The sequence below is a fragment of the Anser cygnoides genome, chromosome 20 (assembly GCF_040182565.1).
Source record: "Anser cygnoides isolate HZ-2024a breed goose chromosome 20, Taihu_goose_T2T_genome, whole genome shotgun sequence".
In the NCBI taxonomy this organism is placed as follows: domain Eukaryota; kingdom Metazoa; phylum Chordata; class Aves; order Anseriformes; family Anatidae; genus Anser; species Anser cygnoides.
In genome coordinates, this window is record NC_089892.1 from 1,354,042 (window position 1) to 1,380,614 (window position 26,573).

At 62.5% G+C, this 26,573-nt stretch overlaps 2 protein-coding genes across 6 annotated transcripts in view; one reads left to right on the forward strand and one right to left on the reverse strand.

Annotated features, from left to right (window-relative positions):
- Positions 1-1,185: 1,185 nt before the first annotated feature.
- On the forward strand, positions 1,186-22,079 carry NR5A1 (nuclear receptor subfamily 5 group A member 1). 2 transcript variants are annotated; one of them, XM_048052323.2, is made up of 7 exons: positions 1,186-1,398; positions 3,654-3,769; positions 4,049-4,190; positions 7,447-8,084; positions 15,250-15,369; positions 15,851-15,998; positions 19,868-22,079. In XM_048052323.2, exons 2-7 carry the CDS (start codon positions 3,668-3,670, stop codon positions 20,113-20,115), a joined length of 1,398 nt encoding a protein of 465 aa, XP_047908280.2. In that variant the 5' UTR covers positions 1,186-1,398; positions 3,654-3,667; the 3' UTR covers positions 20,116-22,079. The 2 variants fall into 2 exon arrangements, with proteins under 2 accessions (XP_047908280.2, XP_047908276.2); XM_048052319.2 differs by having other exon boundaries at positions 1,192-1,398; positions 3,651-3,769.
- A 130-nt stretch (positions 22,080-22,209) lies between these two features.
- ADGRD2 (adhesion G protein-coupled receptor D2) overlaps positions 22,210-26,573 on the reverse strand; it is a 28,643-nt gene continuing 24,279 nt past the window's right edge. For 2 of the 4 annotated variants that reach the window (XM_066980575.1, XM_048052108.2), the window contains one exon: positions 25,918-26,234. In XM_066980575.1, coding sequence (XP_066836676.1) covers positions 26,050-26,234 — 185 coding nt within the window. In that variant the 3' untranslated portion in view covers positions 25,918-26,049. Of the gene's footprint in view, positions 23,680-25,917; positions 26,235-26,573 lie in introns of those variants that run through there. The other 2 variants (XM_048052145.2, XM_048052132.2) reach the window with 2 other exon arrangements.

The window sequence follows — 26,573 nt, forward strand, 5'->3', positions numbered from 1 at the left end:
GAGCCGCTGTGTGCCGGCCCAGCGGGGACCTTGAACCTGCCAAAGATTTATTTTCCCTGACATTGGCATTGCATCGGAACATCTGGCATTCGGCTGATAATTGCTTGGGATCGGGGCGGAAGCTGCCTCTCCAGGCCTGGCTCTTCTACAGAGCTGTGTTTTCGTTACTTTTCTCCTCTCTTCAGCTGCAGAGCAAGGAAAAAACAACCGGGGCTGCACAGCTCGTGGCTCCCGCTCCTTCCCCACGGCCCCGTGCCGCGGGCTCCCCGCTCCCTCCTGCGGTGAGGCCGTGAGCTGGGTCCTGTCCCCGTGGGGTGACGCCCATCCCGTGGCCCCGAGCCTGGGTCCTGCTGTCCCGGTACCCGCTGGGGCTGCAGCACAAAGTCCTCGGGACCGTGGTGCTGGGATGAGCCACCAGCAGGGCTCTGTGCACAGGCACGTGGGGAGACGCTGGGGTGATGGATAACGGGGCCTCGGGGTAGAAGAAAGAGCAAATTCCTGCCCTGGCAGGAGGGAGGCGTCGTGAGCCGGGGCCTCGCTTCGCTGCCCTCCCAGGGAGATGGAAACCAGAGCCCCAGCACCACCACAGTGCCCGCGGGACAGGACTGTGCCCGGCGCTGTGCAGGAGGTGGGAAATCCACGTGGCGGGGAATTTGCTGCCCCAACGCCTTGTCCCTGAGCACATTGCCCATGCACCCCAAGTGGGCAGCTGGGCTCCGTGCCTGTCCCGGCCACTGTGGGTGCTGGCCTGGGTGGCCCAGGTTCCTTCGAGGGCTGGGGAGGCCTCGGCCGCTGGTCCGCGGTGCTGGGTTTGTGCGTCCCGCGGATCCTGCTCCTCCCGAGGCGTCCTGCCCCACAGCCTGACCTGGCGTGGCCGCCCCACGGCCCCCTCCCTCCCGCCGCGGCCATAAATCAGCGCGGCCCTGGCGTGGGCGCAGGCGCTGGTGCGCTCGCCCCTGCCCACCCGTGCCCCCCACCTCCCGCCGGAGTTCCTCTCTCCTGGTGCTTTATCTGCTGCAGAGGTCCCACTTATCTCCCCTGTCACTTTCTAATGCTAGTTTATGGGCAGCATTTTGTAGCTTAATTATGATGTTTTTCTGCATGGTCACGTGGCCACAGAAACCAATAAGGCAACTAAGTTGGTCCACCTCGGCTGAGCCTGGCCCCCGCGGGGAGGAGATTGGCTGGTGTCCTGCACCGGGCGCTGTGCGCGCAGCCAGAGCCCCGACACCTCCCCAGCGGACGCGGGCCCTATAAATCCCCCAGCCCACTCCGGAGGGGGCAGCGGTACCCGGCACCCGCGGAGGCTCCTTGGGCTGGGGCTGCTCGCCGGAGGTGCGAGCGAAGTTCTCCTGCCACCCCCACCCCGTGTGCAGCGGGGCGCAGCGCCGTGTCGCGGTGAGTATTTGCCAGTGGGGACACCCGCGGCCACCCTGACCTGCCTGTTCCCTGCCCGTGCCCTGCTTCGTGGGGGTCTCTCTGGCACGGTGGAGGCTGGGGACACTTGGCAAGGAAGCGGGAGCCGTGCGTGGGCCTTCGCTTCCCGTCCCATCCCCATGAGCGGACGTGGGGATGGAGGCACCAGCATCAGCTGGGCGTGGGGACACCCAGGGACACCCAGGATCGCCTGGCCCTGCTTTGGGCCCCAAGGGCAGCAGAGCGAGGTCCCACCATGGCCTCAGCCCTTTGGCCTTGCTGCTGCCCAGAAATGCCAGATCCAGCCGCGGGGCAAGGGGGTGGCGAGCGAAGGCCACCGAGGGGCTCTGGCAGTCCGAGGGGTGGTGAGCTGGGGGTTCCTGGCCACCCCAGCTCTGTCGCAGCCCCCTCAAACACAGGCAGCCCCCGCACCCTGGAGCAAGCGTGGGGGCAGCCAGGCCCCCCGACCCCTCCTGGGCTCCTCTCCCCGGTGGCAGCTGAAGCTCCGCGGCTCCTGGCAGCTCCCCTGGAGCTCACCGTGAGCGTGGGGGCTGCGGCCGGGGGGCTCTGCGAGCGGTAGACGCACTCCTTCCCAGCCAAACCAGCCCGCGCTGGGGGCTGCCTGCTGCTATTCTTAGTCTGGGCTCGATTCCTGGTGGCTCTGGAGCGATCCTCTGCCGAGCCCGCTTCCTGTTTGCCGCACATCCCTGCCAGCGCCGCTTCCTCCCTGGGGCACCCGCGGGCCGTGACGGGCGTGCGGGACGAGCCGCATGGGGCGAGCTGTGGGGGACGAGCTGCGTGGAACGGGATGTGTGGGGTGGGATGTGCGGGATGAGCCGAGCCTCGGGGCCTGCGCCCTCCCTGCGGCTCCCTTGGGCGTCAAAACGCCTCAAATTGTGGCTCCGTCCCCCGTGGGCCCTTCTTGGCGCAGAGCTGGGCAGCCAGGAAGCGTCTCTCAATGAGAGCGGGCCGGCCCCGAGGGGATGGGTTGAGCTCCCCTGCCTGGCTCAGCGAGGGAGCCTCAAGCTCCCCGTGGCCAAGCACCCGGACCGGGGCATGTGCCTGGCCGGCCTGGGAGCAGGAGGCTCCTCCTGCCTGGGGTGATGCAGTGCCAGGCCAGGCACGGTTTTTCTGCGCCCAGACTCACCCCTTGCTGTGTTTTTGGGCTCGGTTTGGCCCTGGTTGCTGGCCAGGAGGAGCCCCCAGCTGGGCTGAACCCGTGTGTGCCTGCGTGAGGCCCATGGCTGGGAGCGGGACAGGCCACATGTGAGCCGCGTATCGGTGCTGAGCTCTGTTTGAGCAGCAGCAGCTCCTCCATCCCCACCGAGAGCTGGAGGCAGCGCCCGTGCTGCCCGCACTGCCCTGCGTGGGCAGGGGCAGGGGGCGGCTCACCGAGCCCTGTGCAGCCGCCTCTCCGGTCGCCCCTCAGCTGGACGGGGCAGGGAGGCTGGAGGCGGCCGCCTTCGCCTGCGAGCAGGAAACTTCCCCAGACAGAACGAAACCCAGCTGACGGCGGGGACGTGCTCTGCGCCGATCTCTCGGGGAGTGTTTCAGTGCCTAAAAGTGAAGCAGGGAACTGAACAGCGGCAGTGAGCGGTGACTGTCCGGCTGGCGCCACGTCCGTGCCGTTACCATCGCCGGTGGCCCCAGGGGAGGTGCCGGAGGTGCCGCACGCCCCAGCGCTCCTCACGCGGCTTTCCTGGGGCTCCACCGGCAGCCGTGGGGGTAACGGGCCCGCTCTGGCAGGCCTTGGGGGACCGGGGGCTCGGGGGGCTCGTGCTTGCCGTGGGTGCTGCGGGGCACCGCGCCCCGGGCCCAGGCGACGCGGGCGGCTCCTGGCCCCTTGGTGCGGCCCCGGCCCGGGGGCTCGGCTCCCACCTCCTCCTGCCCCGGGGCCGCCGCCGTCGGGGCCGCCGCACCCGGGGGGCCGTGGCCGGGCCGTGCCCGCGTCCCCGCGCCCCCGGGCCGCCAGGTCCCTCCTCCCCAGCCCGTCCCCAGGCGCCAGCCGCCCGCTCTCCCAGAGGAGGTTCCCCAGCCCCCGGGGGGCTGGCCGCTCGCCCGCACCAGCATGGAGCTGCTCTTCCAGGCGCTATAAAGGGCTCCGGCGCCGGCACCTGCCGCTCGCTCTCCGCCGCGCCGCGCTCCCGCTCCCGCTCCCGGCGCAGGGCTCGGGGCCGCCCGGTGCCCGTCCCCCCCCCGGCCCCGTCCCGCTGAGCCGCCGCCGTGTCCCGCAGCAGGGCCGCCGGCGGGGATGGACTATTCCTATGATGAGGACCTGGACGAGCTGTGTCCGGTCTGCGGGGACAAGGTCTCGGGGTACCACTACGGGCTGCTCACCTGCGAGAGCTGCAAGGTAGGAGCGGGCAGCGGGCAGGGGGCTGCGGGGGGGGGGGGGCACGGCCGGGGCCGGGGCTGGGGAGAGGGGGGGGGGGGGGCACGGCCGGGGCCGGGGCTGCGGGGCCCCCGCGGGCCGCCCCTCGCCCGCTTTCGTTAGCGGCAGCTCGCCGGGCGGCGGCACGGGAGCGCGGCCGCGACGGGAGCCCCGGCGGCGGGCGGGGGGCTCGGGGCAGGGCGGGGGGCTCCGGGGGCTCGGGGCCGGTGCCCGCCGCATCGCCGCCGCTGCCCGCCGCAGGGCTTCTTCAAGAGGACGGTGCAGAACAACAAGCACTACACCTGCACCGAGAGCCAGAACTGCAAGATCGACAAGACCCAGCGGAAGCGCTGCCCCTACTGCCGCTTCCAGAAGTGCCTCACCGTGGGGATGCGCCTGGAAGGTAGGCGCAGACGGGACGGGTCGGCTCGGGACGGGCTGGGACGGGTCGGGACGGGTCGGGACGGGACGGCCCGGGGGGCTCCGGGCTCGGCGCTCGCCCTGCGCGCTCCCCCCGCGGCGGTCGCGCTGCCCCCGGCCGCCGCCGCGCCCCCCGGGCCGGTGATTGCCGGGGCCGCTCCGGTTCCGTTTTTCCTCCCCAAGTTAAACAAAAATTCGTTTTTTCGCCTTGCCTTCTGCTTTTCGTTCCTTTGTTTTTGTTTTGTTTCTCCGGGGGTTTTGGCTGCTGGGGCTTCAACTTTCCAGGATTTTTTTCTTTGCTGGCAGAACGGTTGGGAAATAGCAGAGAAATTATTGTTTTCCTTAATCACATAATTCCAGAAGCTGACTTAAGGAAAACGTTAAATATTACGAGACTCACAATAAAACTACGTGAGACCCACCACGAATTATATTTTTCCTCTTGGTGACATTTAGTATAACAGATTTCTCAGCTGCCTGACTCTCGGGGAGTGCAATTACATCCCCCACTGTCGTCACCTCGCTCGTGTCAGAGAAGCTGATCCCGACTGAGGTGTTCGAGTCGGGCCCTGACATCCCCGCGTCTGTTGTTGTGGTCTCTGCAACGCTTAGCACAGGCCAGCGAAATACATGCAGGACACAGTTCGCTGGCAAGCGATTGCAAAGCAAAAGCAAACGCAAACGCGGAAAGGAAAACTCCTGCCGTTGTCAGCTCCCCCCCAACCCCTTCTGCCCTGAAACCCTTCACATTTTACGGCAGATGGATGGGGACAGACGTGCCAGCGGGGCTGACACTTCTCACCTGGCCGGGCTGGCCAGGCAGGGCTGCATCCGCGCGGGAGTTCAAGGCGACGTGCGGGTTAATCACAAAGTACTGCGCGTACTTGCAGGGAGCGAGCCGCTCGCTTCCCGGGGAGCGGGGTTAGAGCGCTGCTGGGGCGGAGGCGCAGGGCTGAGACACAACATCGGGCTGCAGAATCAGCGCCTGCAAACTCCCGGCGTGGTCCAGCTTCCAGCCCTGTCTCCAAACTGATCCCAGTTCCCTGCTTCTCCCCGGACTGGAGTTACTGGTACCCCGAGCCTGCCGTGCGCGGGCCAGCAGCTGGGCCAGCACCGCACCCGTCAGGCAGGGGCTTGGGAGTGGGGCAGGTGCCGGCTGTAAGGGACAGGCAGAGGCAGCATTTGGGGGGGCAGATGCACTTCTGGTTTCCCATTTTTGGCTGTTTTTGTCTTGCTTACCATGGAGCTAATTTGGCCCCGTGTTTTGCCTGGCTAGGAGGGCAGCGGCCGGGCTATCAGCAGCCGGCTCGTTCCAAACAGCCTCTTTTTGTTTATTTTCTTGCTGTTAGCTGCAGCAGCTCGCTGGGGAGGGAGGCACCCAGAGGCAAATAGCATTCCTGTGGGACTCTCGTGTTAAAAACTGGAGCTTACATTGCCTTCGTTATTGAATTTTTTGGTCAGGGAAGCCAAGCTACACGGAGAATGCTTCAGCAACACGGGACAAAAGCAAGCCCCGAATGATTAATTTTGGAGACAGGCACGGTGGTGATACTGGCCCCCTCCTGAAGCCGCAGTGCAGCTTGCGGCCGGGGGAGCTGCGGGGCAGGGGGCGCAGGGCTGCCGTGGGGATGGCGACGTGGCCAAGGGCCCAGGGCAGGGGGCTGGAGACTGGGGGCTTCCCTCTGCCCACCTCTCCCCCTGCTCCGGGCTCTCGGCCGTGAGATGGTCACGGTGTGAATCCGGTGGTATTTAGAAATGGATGCAGTCCTGAAATGGAAAAGTGGAGCAGGAGGGGTTGAAAGCCCCCTTCTCTCTTTGTGTTCTTGGTCCGAGATGGAAGGAGGTGACCAGTGTTTGCCTGGGGAAGGTTTTGGGCAGGGAGGATGTAGGCGGGCTTGGGATGTGCTCCCTGGGCTCCCTTTCTCAAAGGGTGGGGGAAATGCTGGTGGGAAAATAAACCCCAAAATATTATTCGGAGTGGGTAGGAGAGGAGGGCTCTCGGTGTGCCCTAGGGTGTGGGGCTGGCGGTGGAAGCCAGGTGCCAGCTGGGGCTGTGATGGGGTGTCCCCGCGGGGAGTCCCATAGGGGTGCTGGCAGCAGACCCTGAAGGCAGGCACGGCCCAAGGCAGCTGCGTGCGGGGCAGGCTCCCACGAGCCGGGGAGCTGAGGCATCCCGGGTCGCGGAGGATGCCTGTGGCCGCGTGGCTCGAGATGCTGTTTCCATGAATAAAGAATGAGGGAGGAAGCACAGGGCGGCTCCCCTGGGAGCACATTCCTGCTCTCCCTGCGAACGCTGCTGCTCCCGGCCAGCACTGCCGCCCTTCCAGCCTGCCTGCGGAGAGTCTGGGAGCTCTCCGGGGTCTGGCCACGCTTCCAGCATCCGCGGGGCACATGGGTGAAAGAGAGGCAGAGGTAACAGCGGCGACACAAAAGCAAGAACCGCCTGCTCTCGGTGAGGCTGCGAGCCAGCTGAGGGGCTTTTCCCTTTCATGCTCAGCCGCGGGCTGTGCTCGCTGGCTCGCTCGCCTCTGGTGCCTGCCGAGGCGTCCAGCTCGCGGCCTCCCGAGCTGGGGCTGTGCGGGTGGGCTGGCGGCCGTGGGGCCGGGATGAGCTTGTGCTGCGGAGAAGCACCTGTGTCCTCGCACAGTGACACATTCTTGGGTTTCCTCGGGGTTCAGCAGGAATGTCTGCTTTGCTGCAGGCCATCAGGACGACTCCGAGAGCGGGGCGCTTGGGCTGAGCCCCAGGCAGCCTGAGGGCACCTCGCAGCTGTGCGCAGGGCTCCGAGAGCCCTGGAAATGGGGAGAGGGTTGCAGGAAGAGTGCAGCTTGGGTGCACGCAAGCCAGAGTTTGTGTTGCCCCAGGCTCAGCAGAAACAAGGAAATCCTGGGGCTGGTCCAGGGTTGAGGGCTGTAAAAATGAAAGCAGGCGTCAAGCCCCCCCCCACCCCCCCACCTTGTCTGCCCAGGCTTCTGGGGCTCTGCTCTAAGCCCACACAGGGCACAACCTCCCCTACCCCCGTGCATTTCGTAGTTCAAGCCAAGTATCTCTTCCTTCCTTGCAATTCCCAGAGGTTTTGAGGCACAGCAGACCCCAGCCCCACAGCACAACCCTGCCAGCAGCTCTCTGGGCAGCTGTCCCAGCGCCCCCCCATCCCATTTGTCTGCCCCCCCCCCCCCCCTCGCGCTGCTCTCCCTCGGCGCGGGTTCACTGCAGCCTCTGCCGCCTCTGCCCCACAGCCGTGCGTGCAGACCGGATGCGCGGAGGCAGAAACAAGTTTGGGCCCATGTACAAGCGGGACCGTGCCTTAAAGCAGCAGAAGAAAGCCCTGATCCGTGCCAACGGCTTCAAGCTGGAGACCGTGCCCCAGATCGTGTCTCCCGTGCAGAACGACTACAGCCTGTCCTCCACCATCCACAGCATCCACGCCATGTCCAAGACCCTGCCGCCCAACCCCGCCGCCCTGACGCCCGTCGACTACGAGCGCGGCCCCTACGGGACGCCCTCCCTGGGAATGACTGTGCCCAGCCACGCGCCGCTCGCAGGCTACCACTACCCTTCCTTCCCCAGCCGCACCATCAAGTCCGAGTACCCCGACCACTACACAAGCGCGCACGAGTCCATGCCCTACATGTACCCAGAGACCTACCCCAGCAGCTCCCCCCCCGACATCCCCGAGGTCATCCTGAAGCTGCTGCAGCTGGAGCCCGACGAGGCCCAGGTGAAGGCGCGGATCCTGGCCTGCCTGCAGCAAGAGCAAGGCAAAGGCCGGCACGAGAAGCTCAGCACCTTTGGCCTCATGTGCAAGATGGCCGACCAGACCCTCTTCTCCATCGTGGAGTGGGCACGGAGCTGCATCTTCTTCAAGGAGCTGGAGGTAGGGGGCCTGGGCACTGGGAGGGGTGTGGTATGGGGATGTGGGCAGTGAGGGGAGCGGGGCTGAAGTGCCAGCAGGATGGGGTGCTGCAGCGGGCAGGATTGGGCCTGACGTGCTGGCAGGAGGGCGATAGCCATGACCACAAGCCGGCCGGCACCGCGGGGCTCGCCGTGTCCGGTGCGTCACGGCAGGGGCAGGTGCGGAGGCAATCGCCGGCAGAGTGAGTGCGGTGTCAGGCTCTAGGTATAATTGAAAAATGTAACGTTGAGGAATTATAGTTGAGACAATTCTCTCCTCCGCCTTTAGGAGGAAAATCGATGCTGTCAGGTGGGTGCCTGCCAGCAGCAGGGAGCCAGGGCCGGGCTGGGCCGAAGGCAGCTCCTCTGCATCGGCCTCAGCTGCCGGCAGCCCGTGTGCTGGGGAGCATGGTGCTGACCCCACCTGCCTGCCCCTCGCGTCTCCCAAGCCCCCCAAACACTTACTGGGGCCAGGAGAGGGATGAGCAGGGCTGGGGCAGCCACTGCCAGCCTCGCCACATTCTCAGATATTTTATGTTTGTGTTCTGGGCTGAACTAAGATCCCAAATTGCTGCAAAAATGGGAGAATATTTTGCAGTGTTGGCACAATGCAGCGAGCTGAATCTCGCGACTGCTGGGAGAGGCAGGTGCCTTCCCATGTACGCAGTGTGAGGCTGCACTGCCCAGGTCTGGCCAAAATCAGCACCCATCGCAGTGCCACAGGGACCATGCCCAGGACAGGGCCATGCTCCTTGCCATGCTCACCCCATGGATACCGCAGGGCAGAGCCTCGCTGCTCAAAATAGCCCCTGGCTATCCAAAACACTGTCAGGAAGTTGCATTGTGGGGCTGGGTCGGGCTTATTTCAATCATATCAGTGTCGAGCCTGGATTTTGGGAACAGGGTGGCTGTTGTTTTGCAGGAGATATTGTAAACAGTGTAAATTCAGCCATCAGCTGCATTGCCGTGTAGCCTTGTAACTCTATTGTCTGCCTGATCGCACCACGAAAATAGGCTGCTTCCGTGTGAATGCACCTCTGAGGGCGCTCCTCCTCCTGCAGGGCTCGGGACGGTGCCACGAGGTCTCACCTGGCTGGGGCCACCGGTGCCCTGAACACATCCCGGTGGTGCCCAGGGGTGGAGCTGAGCAGGGCACCCCGGGGCACATCCCCCTGAGCTGCCCCGTCCCTGGGGTGGGAGCGTGCTGGGGGCGCAGCCCTGCTGCCCAGCGGGTGCACGCCGCAGCCAGCACCGTCCTACACAGCACCGGGTGTCCCCCGGCACGGGGCGGTGGTTTATGGAGAGCGTGGGACGGGGCAGCAGCTCCACAGCACCTGGAACCTCTCCCTCTCCTGCCCGGAGCATAAAAGCGCGCGGTAAATGAACTCCTGCTAGTGCAGAGTTTATGGCTTTGCCCTAAAGCCCACTAGCACAGTGTAAAACCGCGGCCTCGGGGATCGATGGCCGTAATGCAGGCAGTCCCCGCGGCACGGCCGGAGCTCCCTGGAGCAGGGACACCGCAGCCCCCCTGGGAACGGCCACGTGCAGGCGGCCGCTGCTGTCCCCAGCCAGGGGAGGGCTCCTGGGGGGGCCGGGCTGGGAGGGCGATGCACCGGCATCGCTCCAGGATGATGCTGAGCAGGGAGCGGGTACAGGTCACCTTTGTTTCTGTGTCCCCCCCTCCCCGAGCACTCCCAGCTACCAGGTGTGCTGGGGCCACGGGCTCATGCTGCGGGGCCATTTTGCAGACAGACAGCTTCTGCCCAGGCCTGGAGGGGGCAAACCCCCAGGGGTGCCAGGGCGAGGCTTTGCTCCCTGCCTAGGGGAGCAGGAGCAGGTCCCCCCAGAGCCAGCAGGTCCCGTTCCCATTCTCATTCCCACACCAAAAGCCCAGCGAGGGACCCTGGCGCACCGGGCAGACCGGACCCTTTGCTGTCTCCTCCCAGCTGGATGCCGGGGCCAGGGCTGGGGACGTGGTGAGAGCCCCCCCGGCTCTGCCGCTGCGCCCTGGGAAGGACACGGGGGGAGAGGGGCTAACGGCCCCTTGACATCAGCTCGCGCGCCACGTCCGCCCGCAGGCGCGGGGCAGCCAGATTGAAAACAGATTTAACTTCCCAGATATATCGTTTCATTTAAGGGCCAGTAATTCTGTCAGTCTGCCACTGACAAACGAGGGTCCCCATGCCAATCCGCCGCGAGACTGATGTCGCCGCGTTCATCTTGTGTCACCAGGCGGAGAATTACGGACTGCGCTGGCCTTCGGAGGCAAGACTAATAATGCCGCGCGGCAGAGGGGGATTTGGGGGCCCGCTTGTTTATCGAGGGCCGGCCGCGGAGCCGTGGCGCGAGGCCGCGCGGGCGGAGGTGGAAGAGGTCAGCGCTGACGCCCATAAATACGAACTTTAACTGAGTCTAGATGAGATGTGTCAGGACTGAGGGAAGATTTGCAGCAGCTCTTCAGGAAGAAAAATATGGGCCGGGGGTGAAATATATTTTGTTGGGTCGTGAGTCTCAGGCAACTTTGTCCTTTCAGATGTAATTTTTTTATATATATATGGAGAGAGAGAGAGAGAGAGAGGGATGTGCATGCACACGCACACTTGCACACTCACATTGTGTCTGCTCGAGGTTCCTTTTATATACAAATATCTTGCACAGTCTGGTCTAGATAGGTGATATTGCTACACGTATCTATAAATATCATGCACACAGGGGTGCGATGACCTTTAGATTGGGATGAGCAGCCAGGAATGTTAAACAAATTGCCGTGGTTTCAGCCCGAGGCCGGTCAGAGCCCCAGCGGCTGGGCACGCGGGCTTGCTGCGATGGGCTCACTGAGATGGGTGCGCACGGCCAGGGGCCAGGGGACACCGATACCCAACAGCCCTTCCTCACTGCTCCCCACCCGTGGGTGAACACCAGCCTGGGGGAAACGCCGCTCCGAGGGGCTTCTGCGGCAGCGGGCGCTGCGCTGTCCTCGGGGCTGGTTTCCCTCGCTCCTTGTGAGCGATCTCGCAGCCACCACTGGGCCATTTGCAGTCGGCTGCTCCTCTGCCTTCAGCACGCATGGGTCATCTTGACCCCCATCTCCTGGCCAACAGCCAGCGCGTTTTTGGCAGATTTAAAATCTCCTTCTGGTCGTGGATGCTGCAGCAATGTTTAGCATCCTCTGCACTGGGGTAAATGTGACTGCTTCCCGTGGCTGCTGCTGGTGTGGCCCCTCGCTCCCGCAGCACGCTGATGCCCACACCACCTTGCCGAGGGCTGCTGCTGGCGCGGGCAAAGGGCAGCAGCCCAGGGCCGCAGCGCGTGCTCTGCCTGCAGGGAGGTGTCACCCCAGCCCTGCTGCGCTGGGCTTGGTGGTTTTTTTTTTTTTGCTTTAAGCTGCCCATGGCAGTGGTATCTGGGCAGGGGGAAGGGGGCCTGCATCTGACCATTAACACCTTACTCTTGTGTGGGGTTTTGATTGCTGGCACCCAGTGGATGGTTAATCCACTTTCGCACTTCCCAGCAGCCGAGGTGACAGGTCCTGCTCGCACCCAGTAATTGCCCGGGCTGCGGCTCGGGGTGCTGGTGCTCACCGTGTGCCCGCGCTGGGACGGAGCCGCTGGGGCCAGCCCTGCACCAGGTTTTGGGCAAAGTCCCTGAGGGCAGCGCTGGGGTGCGGTTGGGTCGGGAGGCGTCCGAGCACTCCTCAGGCCTGCAGCGTGCTGCAGCTGGAGCTGGATGGGTGAGCTGGAGCCGCTGAGCACCTTGGAGCAAGGCGAGGCTGGCGGTGCTCGCTGGGGTCACGGCGCTGCAGGGATGCCCGAGTGCAGGCAGTGGTACCAGGGGGACGCCCCGTGTCAGTGCATGCAGCAGCACGAGGATTTAGCTGCTAGGGTAATGCCTGCCCCCTCCCTGGACCTTTACAGCCCAGCCCCATTTATTGTAGGGAAATGGATTTTTCTGTCGGTTGCGGACCTGCCTTCCTCAGAAAGGCCTTTTCTGCGGCTGTGGCAGCAGGTGAGTGCTTGCCCCGCATGGGGAGCGTTTCACTGCCGCGTTTTGTGAATGGGTTAAATGCTTTCTTTAAAAAAAAAAAAAAAAAAAAAAAAAGCCTCTTAAAGACAGCTTGCATCAGGTCCTTGATAAAGCACTCCGCTGAAAAGCCTTGACATTAAAAGAGGAAGATCCTTTGCTTAACTTTTAAAGGCGAGTGTGCGTGCGTGCCGCCTCGCCGGGAGGACTGATGGACGCCGAAGGGCTGTCCATTAGGAGCCCCCTCCTCCGCACAGCGCAGGCTGCAGCGGGGGCACCGGGGAGGCCGCCCCCATGGTGGGAGCGAGGTGCAGGGATGCCCCCGAGCGCCCCATGCAGCGCTGGGGCCCGTGGAGCCGCTGCTGGGCTGTGCTGGCTCCACGCAGCTCCCCCAGCCCAGCCTCGATCCCACCAGGGCCCCATAGCGCTGCTGGGAAGGCCACACACAGCACGCTGGGGCAGGCCAGTGGGCATTTCGGGGCGAAGTGTGCCGTGGGTGGGGTGGAGGCGACACGCTGAAACTGCCTGCGGAGCTTGGGAGAAGCCAGCTAGTATTGTTACAGGAAGAAATGGGGGTTTCGAGATTGTTTAAATGTTTCCTTTTGGAAAAAGATGAGTTTCTTTAAAGCATTTTTTTAGAGCAAAACCCTCAGCCTGTCCCTTCTGGAGCTCGTCCCGGTCAGGAATGAGGCACAGGAAGGAGGTTACAAAACAACACTACGAGACGAGCGGGGGGCTCGGCGCTGGCCGGGTGCTGCTGGCTGGGAGCGTGCGGCCATGCGGGGAGCCCGGCTCCCTGCGCCGCTCACCAGCCGCCGGCCTTGGGGCCGGAGGTCGTTCAGAATGCAGAAAATCTCCATTTTGTTTTGACGCAGAATGAGCTTTTCCCCAGTTCTTTGTTCAGCAGCTGAGCAGAAACCCCGCGTTCTGTGGGGCTCAGGTCTCGGGGGCTCGGGCAGTGCTGGGCTGGGGGCACATGGCCGGGGCAGCCCTGCTGCCTGCTGCTGCGGGCATTTTGCACCGCCGGGCACCTCCCTCCCCAGTGCCACACGGGTTCAACCACCACCACACCTCCAAAATACGTCCAGGCAGCCTGTGGGGGGTGCCGGGCTCAGGAACCATAAAGCTCTTTCTCATCCGACTTCCATTCCTTTTGCAATCTACCGACCCTGGTTTATTGCAGCCTCTTCAGCCAAACGATGGTATTATCCAGCTCCATGATACTGCATCTGTCTTCCTTCTATTAAAAGCAGCGAGCACAATGGCCCTGCAGAGCTCTTCTGGTGGCGCTGAATTTGCTGGGAGGGAAGTATTGATGATAAACCCCCGCGCTCGGCCCGCCGGTGGGGACGGCGGCTTTGTGGCTGCCTCCTCCCTGCTGCCGGGGCCGGGACAGCAGCGTGGTCGCATCCTGCAGCACCCATGGGCACAGGGACGGGGCAAACACAGCTGTTCGTTTAGGCTGGCTCATCCCAGCTATCGCTGGTGCTGCCTCCAGCCCCTGGCTTTCCGAGGACACCCTGGAGGCCTGGGCAGCTTGCCCCCTTGGGCTGAGCCTCTTAACAGGGGCATTTCCAGAAATTTCTTTGCAAACCTGGCCGTGCACGCTTGTAGCTGTCCCTGCGTGTCCACACCACCACACATGCAGAGACGCATGTGGCTGTGTGCGGGGGTACGCAGAGGTGCAGGCAGGGCGTGAGTGCCGGGAGGCACCAGGGTTAAAGCGCTGCCCTGCGCCTCCCCCAGACCTGCCGGGGGTGGGAGGCCGGGCGCTGTGCTCCTGCAGCTTTAAAGTATCCCAGGGACGGGCAGGAGACACAGGGCCTTTGTGCAACAGCAGCATCGCACTCCCCCGTCGCGGTGCCAGGCGAGGGGATGCGGCCGGTAGTCATTTTGTTAAAGTCTTGTGCATGGCTTCGGCGGGATTCCTGCCGCGTGGAGGCAAGGCGGCGCTGATAAGAGGCAGCCAGCACCGGCGAGGCACAGCGGGCACCCCGAGCTGGCTGTGCACCCACCCCACTCCCCTCCTCTGCTCCGGCCCCGCTCCCCCTCCGCGGGGGGTCTCCCTGCAGCTGCGCAAGCCTCCGACAGTGGAGCCTCCCCGGGGTGCCTGCGGGGCGGTGGGGCTGCGCTGCCCTGCGTGGGACGTGGGACGCTGCGGGGTGCAGCTGCTGCTGGAGGCGCCCACCCTGGGGTCCCTCTGCAGGCGGGGACGGAGCTGCCCCGGGTGGCACTGGCAGTGCAGTGAGCAGGGCGCAGGCATCCAGCCCGGTGACATGCAGGGGAGGAGGAAATGGAAACCAGGAGCCAGACCTGTGCTGAGGGGAGGTGTTGGCAATTAACGTTTCATTAATCAGATGAAGCATTCCCTTGCTAGGAGGGTGTTTGCAGGCAGGCTGCAATTTCTACATAGAGATGTGTGGGTGAGAGTTTAGGAAAGGCCTTACAGGTAGGCTGCAGTCTGTGAGGGAACACAGAAATCCCAGAGAGTTAAAAAATGTGGTTTTTGGCAGACAGTGATGGTGGGGGCAAAGTCCCGGTCCCCGGGAGCAGTGGGGCTCCCTGTGGAGGTGCCAATGCCCCTGTGGCCGCGAGCCTTCACCAGCCCAGCCCGGCTGCTGCCAGCAGGCAAACCTGGCCCCGGAGAGAACCTGGGGTGGGAATGGCCCCGTGGGGTCCGGTCACCTGTGGGCCTGTGGGGAAGGCGGAGATTCGGCAGGCCTCCAACACGTCACGGTGATGCCGTACCCGTGCCAAGGCACTGCTCATCCTGTTGGCAGGTGGCCTCACCCGTGCTCTGCTTAATGTAATGGCACTGCTGGCCAGACTCACCGCTGTGCTTCTGGCTGCTAGAGCAGTGAAAACAGAGGAGTTTTTGACACTGCTGCCTCTGTTACCATCCCTTGTGCCTCTGCTGTGCTGAGCACAACGCTCCGGGCCCCGTGAGCAGCTCGTGCTGCCAGGCTGCAGCGCGGTGCTGAACCTCAAAAGGCAGCACCGGGGTGGGACTGGGGCTGCCCTCGTCCCCTCTTCAGGCTGGGAATGACTTGGTGTGGATGCAGCCCAGGCTCCTGTGCTGCATCCACGTGCGCGGGGGCATCAGCGGCGCGGCTCTGCCTGTGTTGCAGGTGGGCGACCAGATGAAGCTGCTGCAGAACTGCTGGAGCGAGCTGCTGGTGTTCGACCACGTCTACCGGCAGCTGCAGCACGGCAAGGAGCACAGCGTGCTGCTGGTCACCGGCCAGGAGGTGAGCGTGGCACTGCCCCTGGGGCTGCGGGGCCAGGGAGATTTTTGTCTCGCTTCTGGCCGCGCTCCTCCCGGCGTGGGGTGGCCGGTTTGTTTGTGCTGCGGGCTGTTTATGCAGAAGATGATGTTTTTGCTGCACTCTGCAGATAGACCTGAGCCTTCTGCCCGGCTCCAGGGCATGGCCCCATCCCACTGCCCTGTGGGCACCTGGGGTTGGCTCCTGGGTCTGCCGCAAAATGTTTCCTGCAGGGGAAAATCCACAGCCGGGTGTTTATTCACAGAGCGGGTATGAGCACGCTGGTTGGGGAGGCAGCACGAGCACTCAGCAATGTGCAGCTCTACAGGGACCCCCATTTCTGAACAGCACTGGGGAAGTGGGCAACACTGCCTAATTTTGGCTGGAGCCGTGGGCTGGGGCGAGCTGGTGGGCGCGGGGGGGAGGGTGCGGGGCGCCGCAGCTGATGCTCGCGCCCTCCCTGCAGGTGGACCTGTCGACGGTGGCGGCGCAGGCGGGCTCCATCCTGCACTCCCTGGTGCTGCGGGCGCAGGAGCTGGTCCTGCACCTGCACTCCCTCCAGGTGGACCGGCAGGAGTTCGTCTGCCTCAAGTTCCTGATCCTCTTCAGCCTCGGTGAGCAGGGCGCGGGCAGGGATCCTCCACGGGGGCCAGGGGCAGCGCTGCGGCCGTCGGAGCACCGCGAGGCCGCCCCAGGCGTCGCGGGAGGCGGTGGGAGCGGCTGGGCTGGCTGCTGGGGGAATGGGCACAAAGGGGCTTTTGGCAAGGCACCGGGAACAAGGGCTGAAGCCTCTCAGCTGCCCTGCCTTGTGCAAGAGGCCTCTGCAGTTCCTCGGGCTGTTTCTGCTCCGCCGTGGCTGCGGAGGACGTTGCAGCCCCAGGTGCCCGCAGGCAGAGCCTGTTTTGGTCACCCACCCGCTGCACCAGGCGGGGAAACAGCCGGCTGATACAGCCCTGCAAAACAGGCGTGTTGACAGAGGCGGCCGCGGGGACGGCCCTATCTCCCCCGGGATTTGCGTCAGAGGGCCCTGGCCAGGGGCTGCACGTTTCTCCTGATTAGGCGCTGCCTCGGAGCCTGCGGTCGGCCGACGCGGCAGGTTCACACGGTCCCTCCTCACCCAGACAAAATACGCGGGAGCCGCGGGCGCTGCCCTGAGAGCCCTCCCCATCCCTGGGCTGCAGAGCAGCTCTGCCCCAGCCCCGGCCCCGCTGCCGCCCCCGGGGAGCATCCCCCATCCGCCTCAGCCATTGCAGGGGCGCGGTGCCTTTTGCATTTTCCCACAAGCTTCGCCCCAAGGAGAGCAGCTCGTGGGGTCCAGCCGGAGCCACCTCCGGCCCAGCCGCCTTCGTTACCAGTACCGACACCATCTGCTCGGCCCCGTCCCGGCAGGAGCTCTCACCCCCCGGTGTGAGGACGGTGGCAGGGCCAGCGAGGGGCTCAGCTGGCTGCCGTGCTCCCGGCTCGCACCTCTGCTGCTGCAGCCCCTTGGCTTCACACCCCGCTGCTGCCACCGCTAATTGCACTTGCCCGCGTGGGGCAGGGAGCGGCGCTGCCCCAGGGACGGCTGGCGGCTGGCTGGGCCCCCGCAGTGCGGGCTCTGGGGCCGAGCTGGGGCCGTGAGCCCAGCCTGGGGCATCTCCGTCCCCATCCCCAACCAAATCTCCTAAATCATCCCCAGCTCTACCCCTGGCTCCAGCCCTGTCCCTCTGCAGCCACGCGGTCCCCCTGGGGAGCGGTGCTGGTGCCAGCAGCTCTGTGCCCCACTGCCAAACGCGGCAGCCCACGAGCTGTGCTCCTGCACCCTACGGGCACCCAGGTATTCCTGTGCCTCTTTGTTGCTGGAGGGGCTGCATTACTGCTCCAGCCTGCTCCTGGGGCAGCCTTGCTGCTGCGTTCATGGGGTAGGGGAAGCACCTGGCGTGGTGTGGTCAGTGGGAATCAGCTCCCCAGTGGCTGGCCTGGGGGTCGCTGTGGACATTTCCCTGCCAGCAGCGGGTCCCTCGCCGTGGGATCCCGGCACCCCGGGCAGGGTGGGTGTCTCAGGGCCTGGAGCCACACGGCTGTTCCCTCCTGCAGCTGCGGCATCTCCTCCCGGGGCTTTCTTTTTCTTTAGAGCTGTTTTGAAATCCAGAGAAATTAGATATGGGATTTGCTGTTCAAACAGTGATAAAGTGTGGCACAAACAGTGCCTGGGCTGGGAAATGAAGAAGCTGGTGGGGCCCGCACCCCAGCCGCTGCCCCGCAGGATCTGCAGCGGTCAGGCTGGTCCCTGCTGCGCTGCCCTGTCCCCCATGCCTGTCCCTGTCCCCCATACCTGTCCCTGTCCCCCATGCCTGTCCCTGTCCCCCCTTCCCATCCCTGTCCCCACCACATGTCACAGCGAGTAGGGGCCGCGTCCTCCCGGGCACATGGTGAGCGCCTGTGCCCGTGGAAGTTGTGCTGAGCATGGCGTGGGATTCCTCGCCCTTGGAGCAGCGGCTTCCAGGGAAGGCATGGAATAAAATAGCTGTGTTTTCCCAGACATCATGTTGCCCCAAATCCAACTTTTTCTCTCCATATTGCAGAGCTCACTTGGAGTAATTTGCCCTTCGCAGGCTCAGCTGTAGAGGATGGGATTGTGTATTATGTGCAGGATGTAATTGCCTTTAACAAGAGAATTTCCACATTTACCACTCTGGCATAGCACAATCAAAGCCAAGCCCTGCTCACAAGAGCTGCCATTTGAGTTCTAAATAGATTTCTCTCCTGAGCAGGTAAAGAGATTTAATTAAAATTAGGGCTTCTCAAAATAGCAATATTTATGAGGACGGCACAGGTTAGCTTTGTTCTACAGAAGGGCTTAATAGAGCCTTAATGGATTGACCTATCATTCGATTTCATGACTTACATTCATGAAGCAGCTACTCTTGGGGAGGGGAGGAAGAGAGGCTTTTATAGCCCACATTCCCTTAAGCGTTTGCAATTTATCAGCAGCTTCTCCCAAACAAAAGGAGCTGTGAATAGGAAGAACACTTGAGGGCATAGAAATAATCCCAGGCATATCTGTATGTGTGATGGGACGCTTTGTCACAGGACAGTCTTTGCAACTGCTGCAGTGTCGCTAAATGAAGTGAGTCAATGTTATTTGGACAACATTCTTTATTCCTTGCAGGAATGAAAAGATTATTCAAATATTCAATTAAACAGTGAATAGGGTCTTTCAGAGAACCAGGTGAGTTCATCGAGTAGAACTAGCTATTGTTGAGCCAACTCAGGGGATAGATTTGACATTTATCAATATAACTTCTTTTTTTTTAATGACTTGCACAATAACCTTATGCAGATAAAGAGATTTCATAACAACAACCCCGGGTAGAAGGGAGACGGCCACAATAGGAGCAAATGTGCCGCAGGAGTGAAAAGGGAAGGGTGATCTGATAAAGTGTGCCTTGGCACAACCCGTGGCACTCGTGCCTGCACCACGCAGCGCGCGCCCGGCCGCGCAGCCCGGCCCCGGCAGGGCTGGAGGCTGCGTCCCCCGGGACCCCTGGCAGTGCCTCCGCTCCTCGCCGTGCCTGTGCCGGGGCTTGGCCCCCCCCCCCCCCCCCAGCACCCCGCTTTGCCCTCCTGAACACTCCCCAGCCCGTTGGCCATGGCCACAGCCCATTTGGCCCAAAAGCCAAGTTCACCTCCCTTCTTTTTTGGGGGCAAAAGCCTGAACTAGACCCCAGACCTGCCACTGCCTTGGCTGAAGCCCATGCCCGGATCGAGGAGCTCCGTGAAGCTGGGCTGTGCCTGAGCTGCAAACCCAGACCTGAGCCTGGGAGCCAGGAGCTGGTGGCACCATTGCCCACGCAGCCGTGGCGGCACAGTAAAGCTGCTAAATCCGCTCGCCCCAAGTGCTCTCAGCGCCGATGTCTGCGACAAGGTCTCCCAGAGGCGGGTGCTGCGATACGATCCGTGTTTGGCTGTAGCCAGCCGATGGGGAACAGCACGGTGCGTAAAGCCATTAGACCTGCTGATGCAGCACCGCGGTAGGCAGCTTGACACCCAGTGCCTCGGCCGCGGAGCAGCAGCAGTGAACCGAGCGCCCACGCTGTGGCTGCAGGGGGAGGGCAGGCCTGTGGGTGTCACCCCGGGTGCCCAAAGCAGAAAGCCCCCCGCCCACAAGCTGGGCTTGTCCCTGGTGCTGCCCCCGGCCGCGGCTTCGGTTGTGGCGTGGTGGTGGAGGAGCAGCTCAGTGGGGCAACAGCTTCAGGGCCACCCAAAGGTGGGGTCCTTGCGGATCGGGCACGGGTCTGCAGCAGCAGGGGCACCCACGAGGTGGGCAGGGATGGGGCCTGATGGCAGCACAGCAGGACCCCTTGTGCCATGTGCTGGCACTGGGTGCGGTGACCGCAGCAGCCTTGGTCCCACAGGGTCGGGTCCCTCCTGGTGCACCCAGTACAGAGCGGGGCAGGTGGCTGTGTTTGTCACTGTGTCAGCACCCCCTGGTCTCTTGTAGATGTGAAGTACCTGGAGAACCACACGCTGGCTAAGGACGCTCAGGAGAAGGCCAACGCGGCGCTGCTGGAGTACACCGTCTGCCACTACCCCCACTCCACGGACAAGTTTCGCCAGCTGCTGCTGCGGCTGGCAGAGGTCCGGGCGCTGAGCATGCAGGCGGAGGAGTACCTGTACCACAAGCACCTGAGTGGGGAGGTGCCCTGCAACAACCTCCTCATCGAGATGCTGCACGCCAAGCGGACTTGAGCGCGGCCCCGCGCACGGACTCGGCAGAGCCCCGGCGCTGACGGCAGCACCACGGGGCAGGAGGTGCACCCGGGGCGGCCGCTGCCGCCTCTCTGCCCCGTGCTTCTCAGTGATGCTATTTAACCCGTACTATTGGAAAGGTCCCAGATGATTTATTTTAATACACAGTAAGGACTGTTAATGGCTGTGGGGCCATGGGCTCGGCCGCTGGACTGCCCCATCGGCAGCGTGGCCCCGCAGCTCCTCTGCACACCTGGTGCCCAGCACGCTGCCTGCCCGACCCGGCTCTGTGGTGTGAGGAAGGGTAAAGCCCGGCTTTTCTCCTATTTATGCTCCTCTCCTGCTGTCCTTATGCACCATCTCTTTGCCACTGCCCTCCCTGCCCCCAGCCCTGCCCTGTCTCAGGACCCCTCATGCACAGGGCAGGGGAAGAAGCGAGGTGAACCCCCAGCAGGCGGTGGTTTCGCAGGGGTCGTGGTGTGCCCAGGCACTGGCACGGTGGCAGAGGATTTCTGCAGGGGCAAACAGAGCCCTGGAGCTCCCACAGTGTCGCTGCCTGGTGGGTGCCGAGCAGCACAGGAGGGGCCAGGCACTGCTGAGCCCTCAGCTGGGTTTTTCTCCGTGCCTGCTGGTGCAGGGGCAGCAGCCGTGGCTTTGCAGCCCTCAGCAGCTGCAGTGCGCCCTGTGCCCAAGGTCAGCTTGTGTCTGGGGTGGCAAAGCTTCATACAGACGCTCCAAGAGAGTCAGTGCTGGGGGCAGGGACCTGTCCCTGGGATTTGGAGCCCATGGCCCTGCTGCTGCGACCCCCCTGCAGCAGGGCAGGAGTGGACACACAGAGGAAGGGCTGAAAGCTCTGGCCTGGGAGCATTGCGGGGGCCTGCGGGTCGCTGTGACCGGGCAGCTCCTCCACTGGTGCCTGGGCAGCCAAGGGACAGGGTGAGGCCAGGGGAGGGCTCTGTGCCCTCCCTGCCCACAGGTGATGCTGGTGGAGGTGGCACAGCGGCTGGGCAGGAGGGACGTGCAGGTCAGGCCCTGTGCCGCGGCACCGGGCAGCCGCAGCAGCACGTGGCAGCACGTGCCCAGGGCCTGGGGTGCAGCTGGAGGCCCCGGCGGCACCCCCTGCGTCCACCTCCAAAGCACTGGAGCGAGGAGTGGTAAGAACAGCCCCATGGTTCACGGGGCCTGAGCTGGGCCTCCAGGGCCCCATCCTGCCACCCCCGGTGGAGCCCTCCCTGCCCAGCGCCACCAGCACGGCCCTGTCCCTGGGTGGCAGCAAGCATGGTGCCACACGCAGCGAGAGGCTGCGCCGGGGGCTCGCAGGCACGACGGGGCAGCGCCGGGGGCTCCGGCTGCTCTCGCTGCTGCTTCTTCTCCAGCTCAGCCTCCACCCGCCCCACGCCTCCTCCTCGGCCGGGTGCCCAGCGCACGGTCCCCCCCCAACGCAGCAGCGAGGCCCCGCCAGCTCCACTGCGGCTCCCTCGGTGCCGCTGGCTGGGGTTCAGGCGTCTCCTCCGCTGCGGGTGGGTGTCCTTGCTTGGAGGGGACTCTTGTACGCCGCGGCTCTGCGCAGAGCCGGTGCCTTGAGGAGCTCTCACGCTGCAGGCGAGCGCCGCTGCAGACTGCTGTACCCAGAGCCGCTCATCCACGGAAGCTTGTTAGATGCAGAAGAGCATGTTTGTTTCTGCTTTTCAACGTTTGTGCATTCTCCTCCTGAAGTCTGTGGTTCAGTTTCACCTTCTTCTTTTTGTGAACTTAAAGAACTGGAGAAAATGGTTTCGGAGGTAAAAGATGTTTTATTTTCAGAAAATTAAAAGTGTCCTTAAGTGTCTTTCTCTTTCTCACATCCTTTCCTGTCTCTCATCCCTCTCCTTCTTCACTCCCCACCTTTCCTTCCCAGGCAGGAGGTTATTAACTTCCTTGTCAGGAGCAAACCACTGTAATAAATTTTGCAGTTCATTTAAAAAGGCAGACTTTGTCTTTTTTGACTGTATTTCTAATGGTCCTTTCTGGTGCCCCCCCGTCCTGGTACCAGGGCAGGGCTCAGCCCCGGTATCTCCATCCCACAGCTCCCCCGGGGTGCTGCTGCCTTCGGAGGGGACGGGGACACAGGTCCCTGCGGGAGGGAACCGCTGCTGTGGTTCAGCTGGAAGGCACGGGTCTCTCAGGACCTGGTGCAAAGCGCTGCTGAGAATTGCCATAGCGACTCTGAGTGTGTTTTGCAAGTGAGCCCAGGGATGACAGCATTTAGGGGCAAGGGGCACACCCAGGATTCTCTTGTAGCTCTTGGTCTCACTGCGGCCGAGAGCCGCTGGTGTGCCACGTACCGAGGGAGGGAGCAGGATCCCAGCACAGGCAGAGCTGTGCCGCCGGCTCGGTGGCCTGCCTGAAGGCGGCCCTGCATGGCACTGCCCCACGCGCTGGCTCCCTGGGCCCAGCAGCTCAGATGCTGCTCTGCCAGGAGCCAGGCACCAGAAGTGATGGCTCTGCACTCAGACCTCGCTCTTTTGGCCAGTATAAAGCTGCTCTGAGGGCTGCAGTTTCCAACAGCAATTCAATCCATGCCAAGCAGCACATGCTGTGCTGAGAGCAGGGAACACGGCGTAACGCGGCAGGCAGCACACGGGATCAGGAGGTGTCCAGGAACCACCCTCCGCTGCACCCAGCCTCGTAAAGCCACCACGTGCTGCCATGCCTGGCCGCGAGACCATTCCCATGGATAAAGTACAAGGAGAGAAGTCTGCCTTTAAAAATCAGTATTTACTGTCATCGTAATCAGCAAAAAACCAACACATTTTATGTGCTCTAAACACTAGGAGAGTAACAGGAAAAACAGTCCGATGCAGAGAGCAGAGAGGGAGGGAGAACATAACGCCAGCTGGAGCAGAGAGCGACGCCAGCCAGACGGGAAGCCCAGGGAGAAGCAGGGAGATATTTTATTGTCCTAAACACAGCAGAAGATGCTATTAAAGTCAGCTGGTTTAGAAAAGCATTGAAGCCAGCCGCTGTCTTCCTTGGTGCGTGTGCTTCCCATGCAGCCCATCCTCAGCCCTGCCCCTGCAGAGCGCAGCCCAGGCAGGAACAGGGCCAGGGAAAGCGATGTCCTCGCCTGCACGGGCACAGCCCCCGGATGGCTTCCCACCACCGCCTCATCTGAGAGAAACCAGCCCTGGTGGTGGCACAACCAACACAGGCAGCCGAGTGCTACCAGCAGCGCCTTGGGGCACACGGCTCCACCGGCTGGGCTTGGCCACGCTGCCACGGGGACCCAAGGGCGAGCCACACGGGCTGGGCAGCAGCCACACTGCGGGGTGCTCTGCACAGCCCCGGAGAGGTGCAGGGTGTCTTCGGCATCAGACGAAGCCCAGCGGCCCCGTGAGACCCCCCCAGCTACCCCAGTCCTGCCTTGGCTTTGTCCGCACATGCTGCTAGGAAGAAGCACAGGGTTAACAGCTCTGCCTGGACGCGAGGCCCTCCGCACGAAGCCAGCTCCTCTGCCCCGCCATCCTCCAGGCTGCTCGAAGGCCACCACAGTGTTGTGGCACCCAGAAACCGCCTCTCAGAAACCTAAAGCAAAAGAGAGATGGGCTCAGCTGTGCCGGCCAGCAGCGGGGCCAGGCTCCCTCCCAGGGCCGGGGGGCACCCACGGTTGTAATGTGGGGACAAAGCCCAGCCTGGCTCTGCCTTGGGTGGCTGCCTGGTCCAGGAGAGGCAGCCCGGCCCCCACCAGAACTGCTCTGCCAGCCTCCGTGTCCCCTGCCCCTGGAGGGGTCTTGGGGGCATGGCCCTGGGGCAGGGAGGTGCTGCAGTGGGCAGGGGCAGCCGCGAGGAGCCCCCCTTCCTTCACCCTGCTCAGGAATGAGCACACCGCACACACTGCCCAAGGCACCGCCAGGTCTGAGCGCACTGAAGAGTGAGGTTTCAAGGAGATTTGGTGAAAAATACCTACGCTGCCATGGAAGAGAGCACTGGTTCTGCACAGGCTGCGTTTCCTTCCGTCAGGGCATGAGGTGCCCTCTGCCCAGCAGGGAGGGATGGTGGATCCCACCGCAGGGCAGCCCCGCGGGGTCGGCATTTCCCTGAGTGCCCATGTGCCTGACCGTCTTTGAATCCCAGAAATTAATAATTTCCCTATTATTTTAAAAGAAACCCTACTGAACACGGTATTGCGAGAGTTGCAGAAATACTCAGTATTGATCACAGAAAGGCTGGGCCATGGAGACAAGATCCATGTTGCTATGTGTGGCTTAGCAACATATAAATGTATTCAAACAGAATAATGAAATTATCGTGGGGAAACAAAGAAGCCATCACTTGAAGAGATGGAGGATGTGGAGGCCTCTTGGAGCTCTTGTTCACCAAGACAAGGAAGACGGTACTTATTGTTTGTACAAATATGTGAACCCCCCCGGCCATCCCCTTCTTACATAATGGGTGTAATGAATCTGGGCAGAGTGCTCTGTGCAATGCGCATCTTTGTACAGCTGGGCTGGAGCTCATTACTGTGAAAAACGTGCGGCCTCTCCAAGAGAATTGAGTCCTTGGGGGGAGCCCGAATACTGGGGGTGTGAGGCGGGGGAGGGATGCCGGGGGCAGAGCACAGCCCTTGCCTGCCTCCTTGCCACAGCGACGCTGCCGAACTATTCATTTTTGTGTTTCTAAAACTGGCCTGGTGTTTACGGGGGTTTGATCTGCCTGCAAAGTGCAGCTGGGAGCCTGCTCCCGTCTCCACCACGGACCCGACGGTTGCCTCCTGCATTGGAGCAGCAGAGGGGCAGCACCAGTTACAGCACTGGAGCGGGGCAGAGAGGAGCTGGACCCCACCCCAGACCTCGTGCAGGTTCCCTGAGAGATTCTGAGCGAATCCTGTAAGCCCTGAGTTGCCCACCCGTGCTCCTCCAGCCCACGAGCTCTCCCCATGTGGGCAGCAGGGCGGGTGGCTTCTCTCCTGCATCTTCACATAACCTGCAAGTCTACTGCTGGTATTGTGGCAATTTTCATTAGAGCTGGCTGGAAATGTTCAAATAAAGACATTTGGGGCAAAATGCATCTCTTTTCATTACACTATCCAGGCAGAAAACAAAACAGAAGAGGAGAAGCAGTGTCCGCATTGAAATTATTTGTCTCTCAACCACCATCAAACACAGGTTTATGGCTTGCTTCCCCTGATGGCTGTTATTCCCAAGGGAGACGCAGCCTTTTGCTCTGTTGAACAAGCTGTGAAGACCCTGTGCAACACTGACATGCCCTGGGATCTTCCAGGCATTACCACAGCCGGGCACTGCTGCCTTTTATTTTACTTTCTTTAATGGCTGGAAGCACTCGTCTTAGAGCCCTGTGCCTCGTGCAGTGCAGCACATCTGCCCACCAGCGCTGTGCTGAATCCTGGCTTGCGTGCACACAAGTGTGCAGAGGAGTGCTCTTCTGGCTCAAGGAGATCTTCTCAGTCACCCTCAAGGTGCACCCGTCACCCCCAGGTGCGAGCGGAGCCGCTCTCAGGCTAGCAGAGAGGGTGGGCACGCACGTGCTGCCCTGCCCCAGCCTACTGCTTCCACGGCTTTTGTGTGGCCGCTGACCCAGAGAGAGGGGAGGCACCAAGCCCAGCCCTGCTGGTCCAGCATTGGGGACCCAGGCACCCCCTGCGTGCCCCCCCATTGGGTTCTCCTAAACTCGCTGGAGAAGGCACAGCCACTTCGAAGGACTGGGGGCTCCCACCCTTCCTTCAGTGTGTGCAGTGCTCTGCGGTTTTTTAGACATATCCTGAGGGCTTACCTGAGAATACAAAAACAAACTAAACAACCCACCTCTTTACACATCTGGAGTTTAATTACAATGCGGCTCCATTAATATATGCAGGAGCAGGTGAGGGTGAGAGCCTGGGGGACAGAGCACAAATGCCTGTGCTCAGGGTCCATCCCGCTGAGTGTGACCCCGCTCCTACGCCTGAAATGCCGCAGCACATTTATTCCTGGGTGCCACCGTTTCTGCCTTGCTCATGTGTCCACTGTGGGGAGGAAAGCTGTAATGCTTCTGGGTGGCATCTTCTCGAAAATAGTCTAAGCATGCCCTGCTTAGACACTTAATGTGGAGCAAAATCAGAAACCTGCTAATGCACTGCATCCCTTGACAAAAGAAAATGTAACAATGCAGGAAAAATAATATCAGTCCATCCCCGCTGCTTCTTCACTGCACTATCTGCTTGAGTGACCCCATCCAGCGACTGCACAGAGAGAGCTTGGAGTACTCATTGGTGATGGATTAAAAAAACCACCACAAACAACCAAAATATGCTACACCCATGCACAGGGGAGCTGGGGAGTTGGCCAAAGCCAGGCAGGGAAGTCAGGGAGGGAGCAGGGCGCTGCTGCTGTCGAGCAGAGGTCTGGGGCTTAGGAGGGATTTCTGTTTTCAATTCTACCCACCTCCATGGTGACATTGGCCTTTCTACAACCTGAAACAGA

Excerpts from the sequence above, each read along its gene's own strand:
- NR5A1 (XM_048052323.2), top strand. The coding sequence starts at position 3,668 with ATGGACTATTCCTATGATGAGGACCTGGACGAGCTGTGTCCGGTCTGC. Across the intron at positions 15,370-15,850 it reads TGCTGGTCACCGGCCAGGAG|GTGGACCTGTCGACGGTGGC; the intron begins GTGAGCGTGGCA and ends CCCTCCCTGCAG. Across the intron at positions 15,999-19,867 it reads CCTGATCCTCTTCAGCCTCG|ATGTGAAGTACCTGGAGAAC; the intron begins GTGAGCAGGGCG and ends GGTCTCTTGTAG.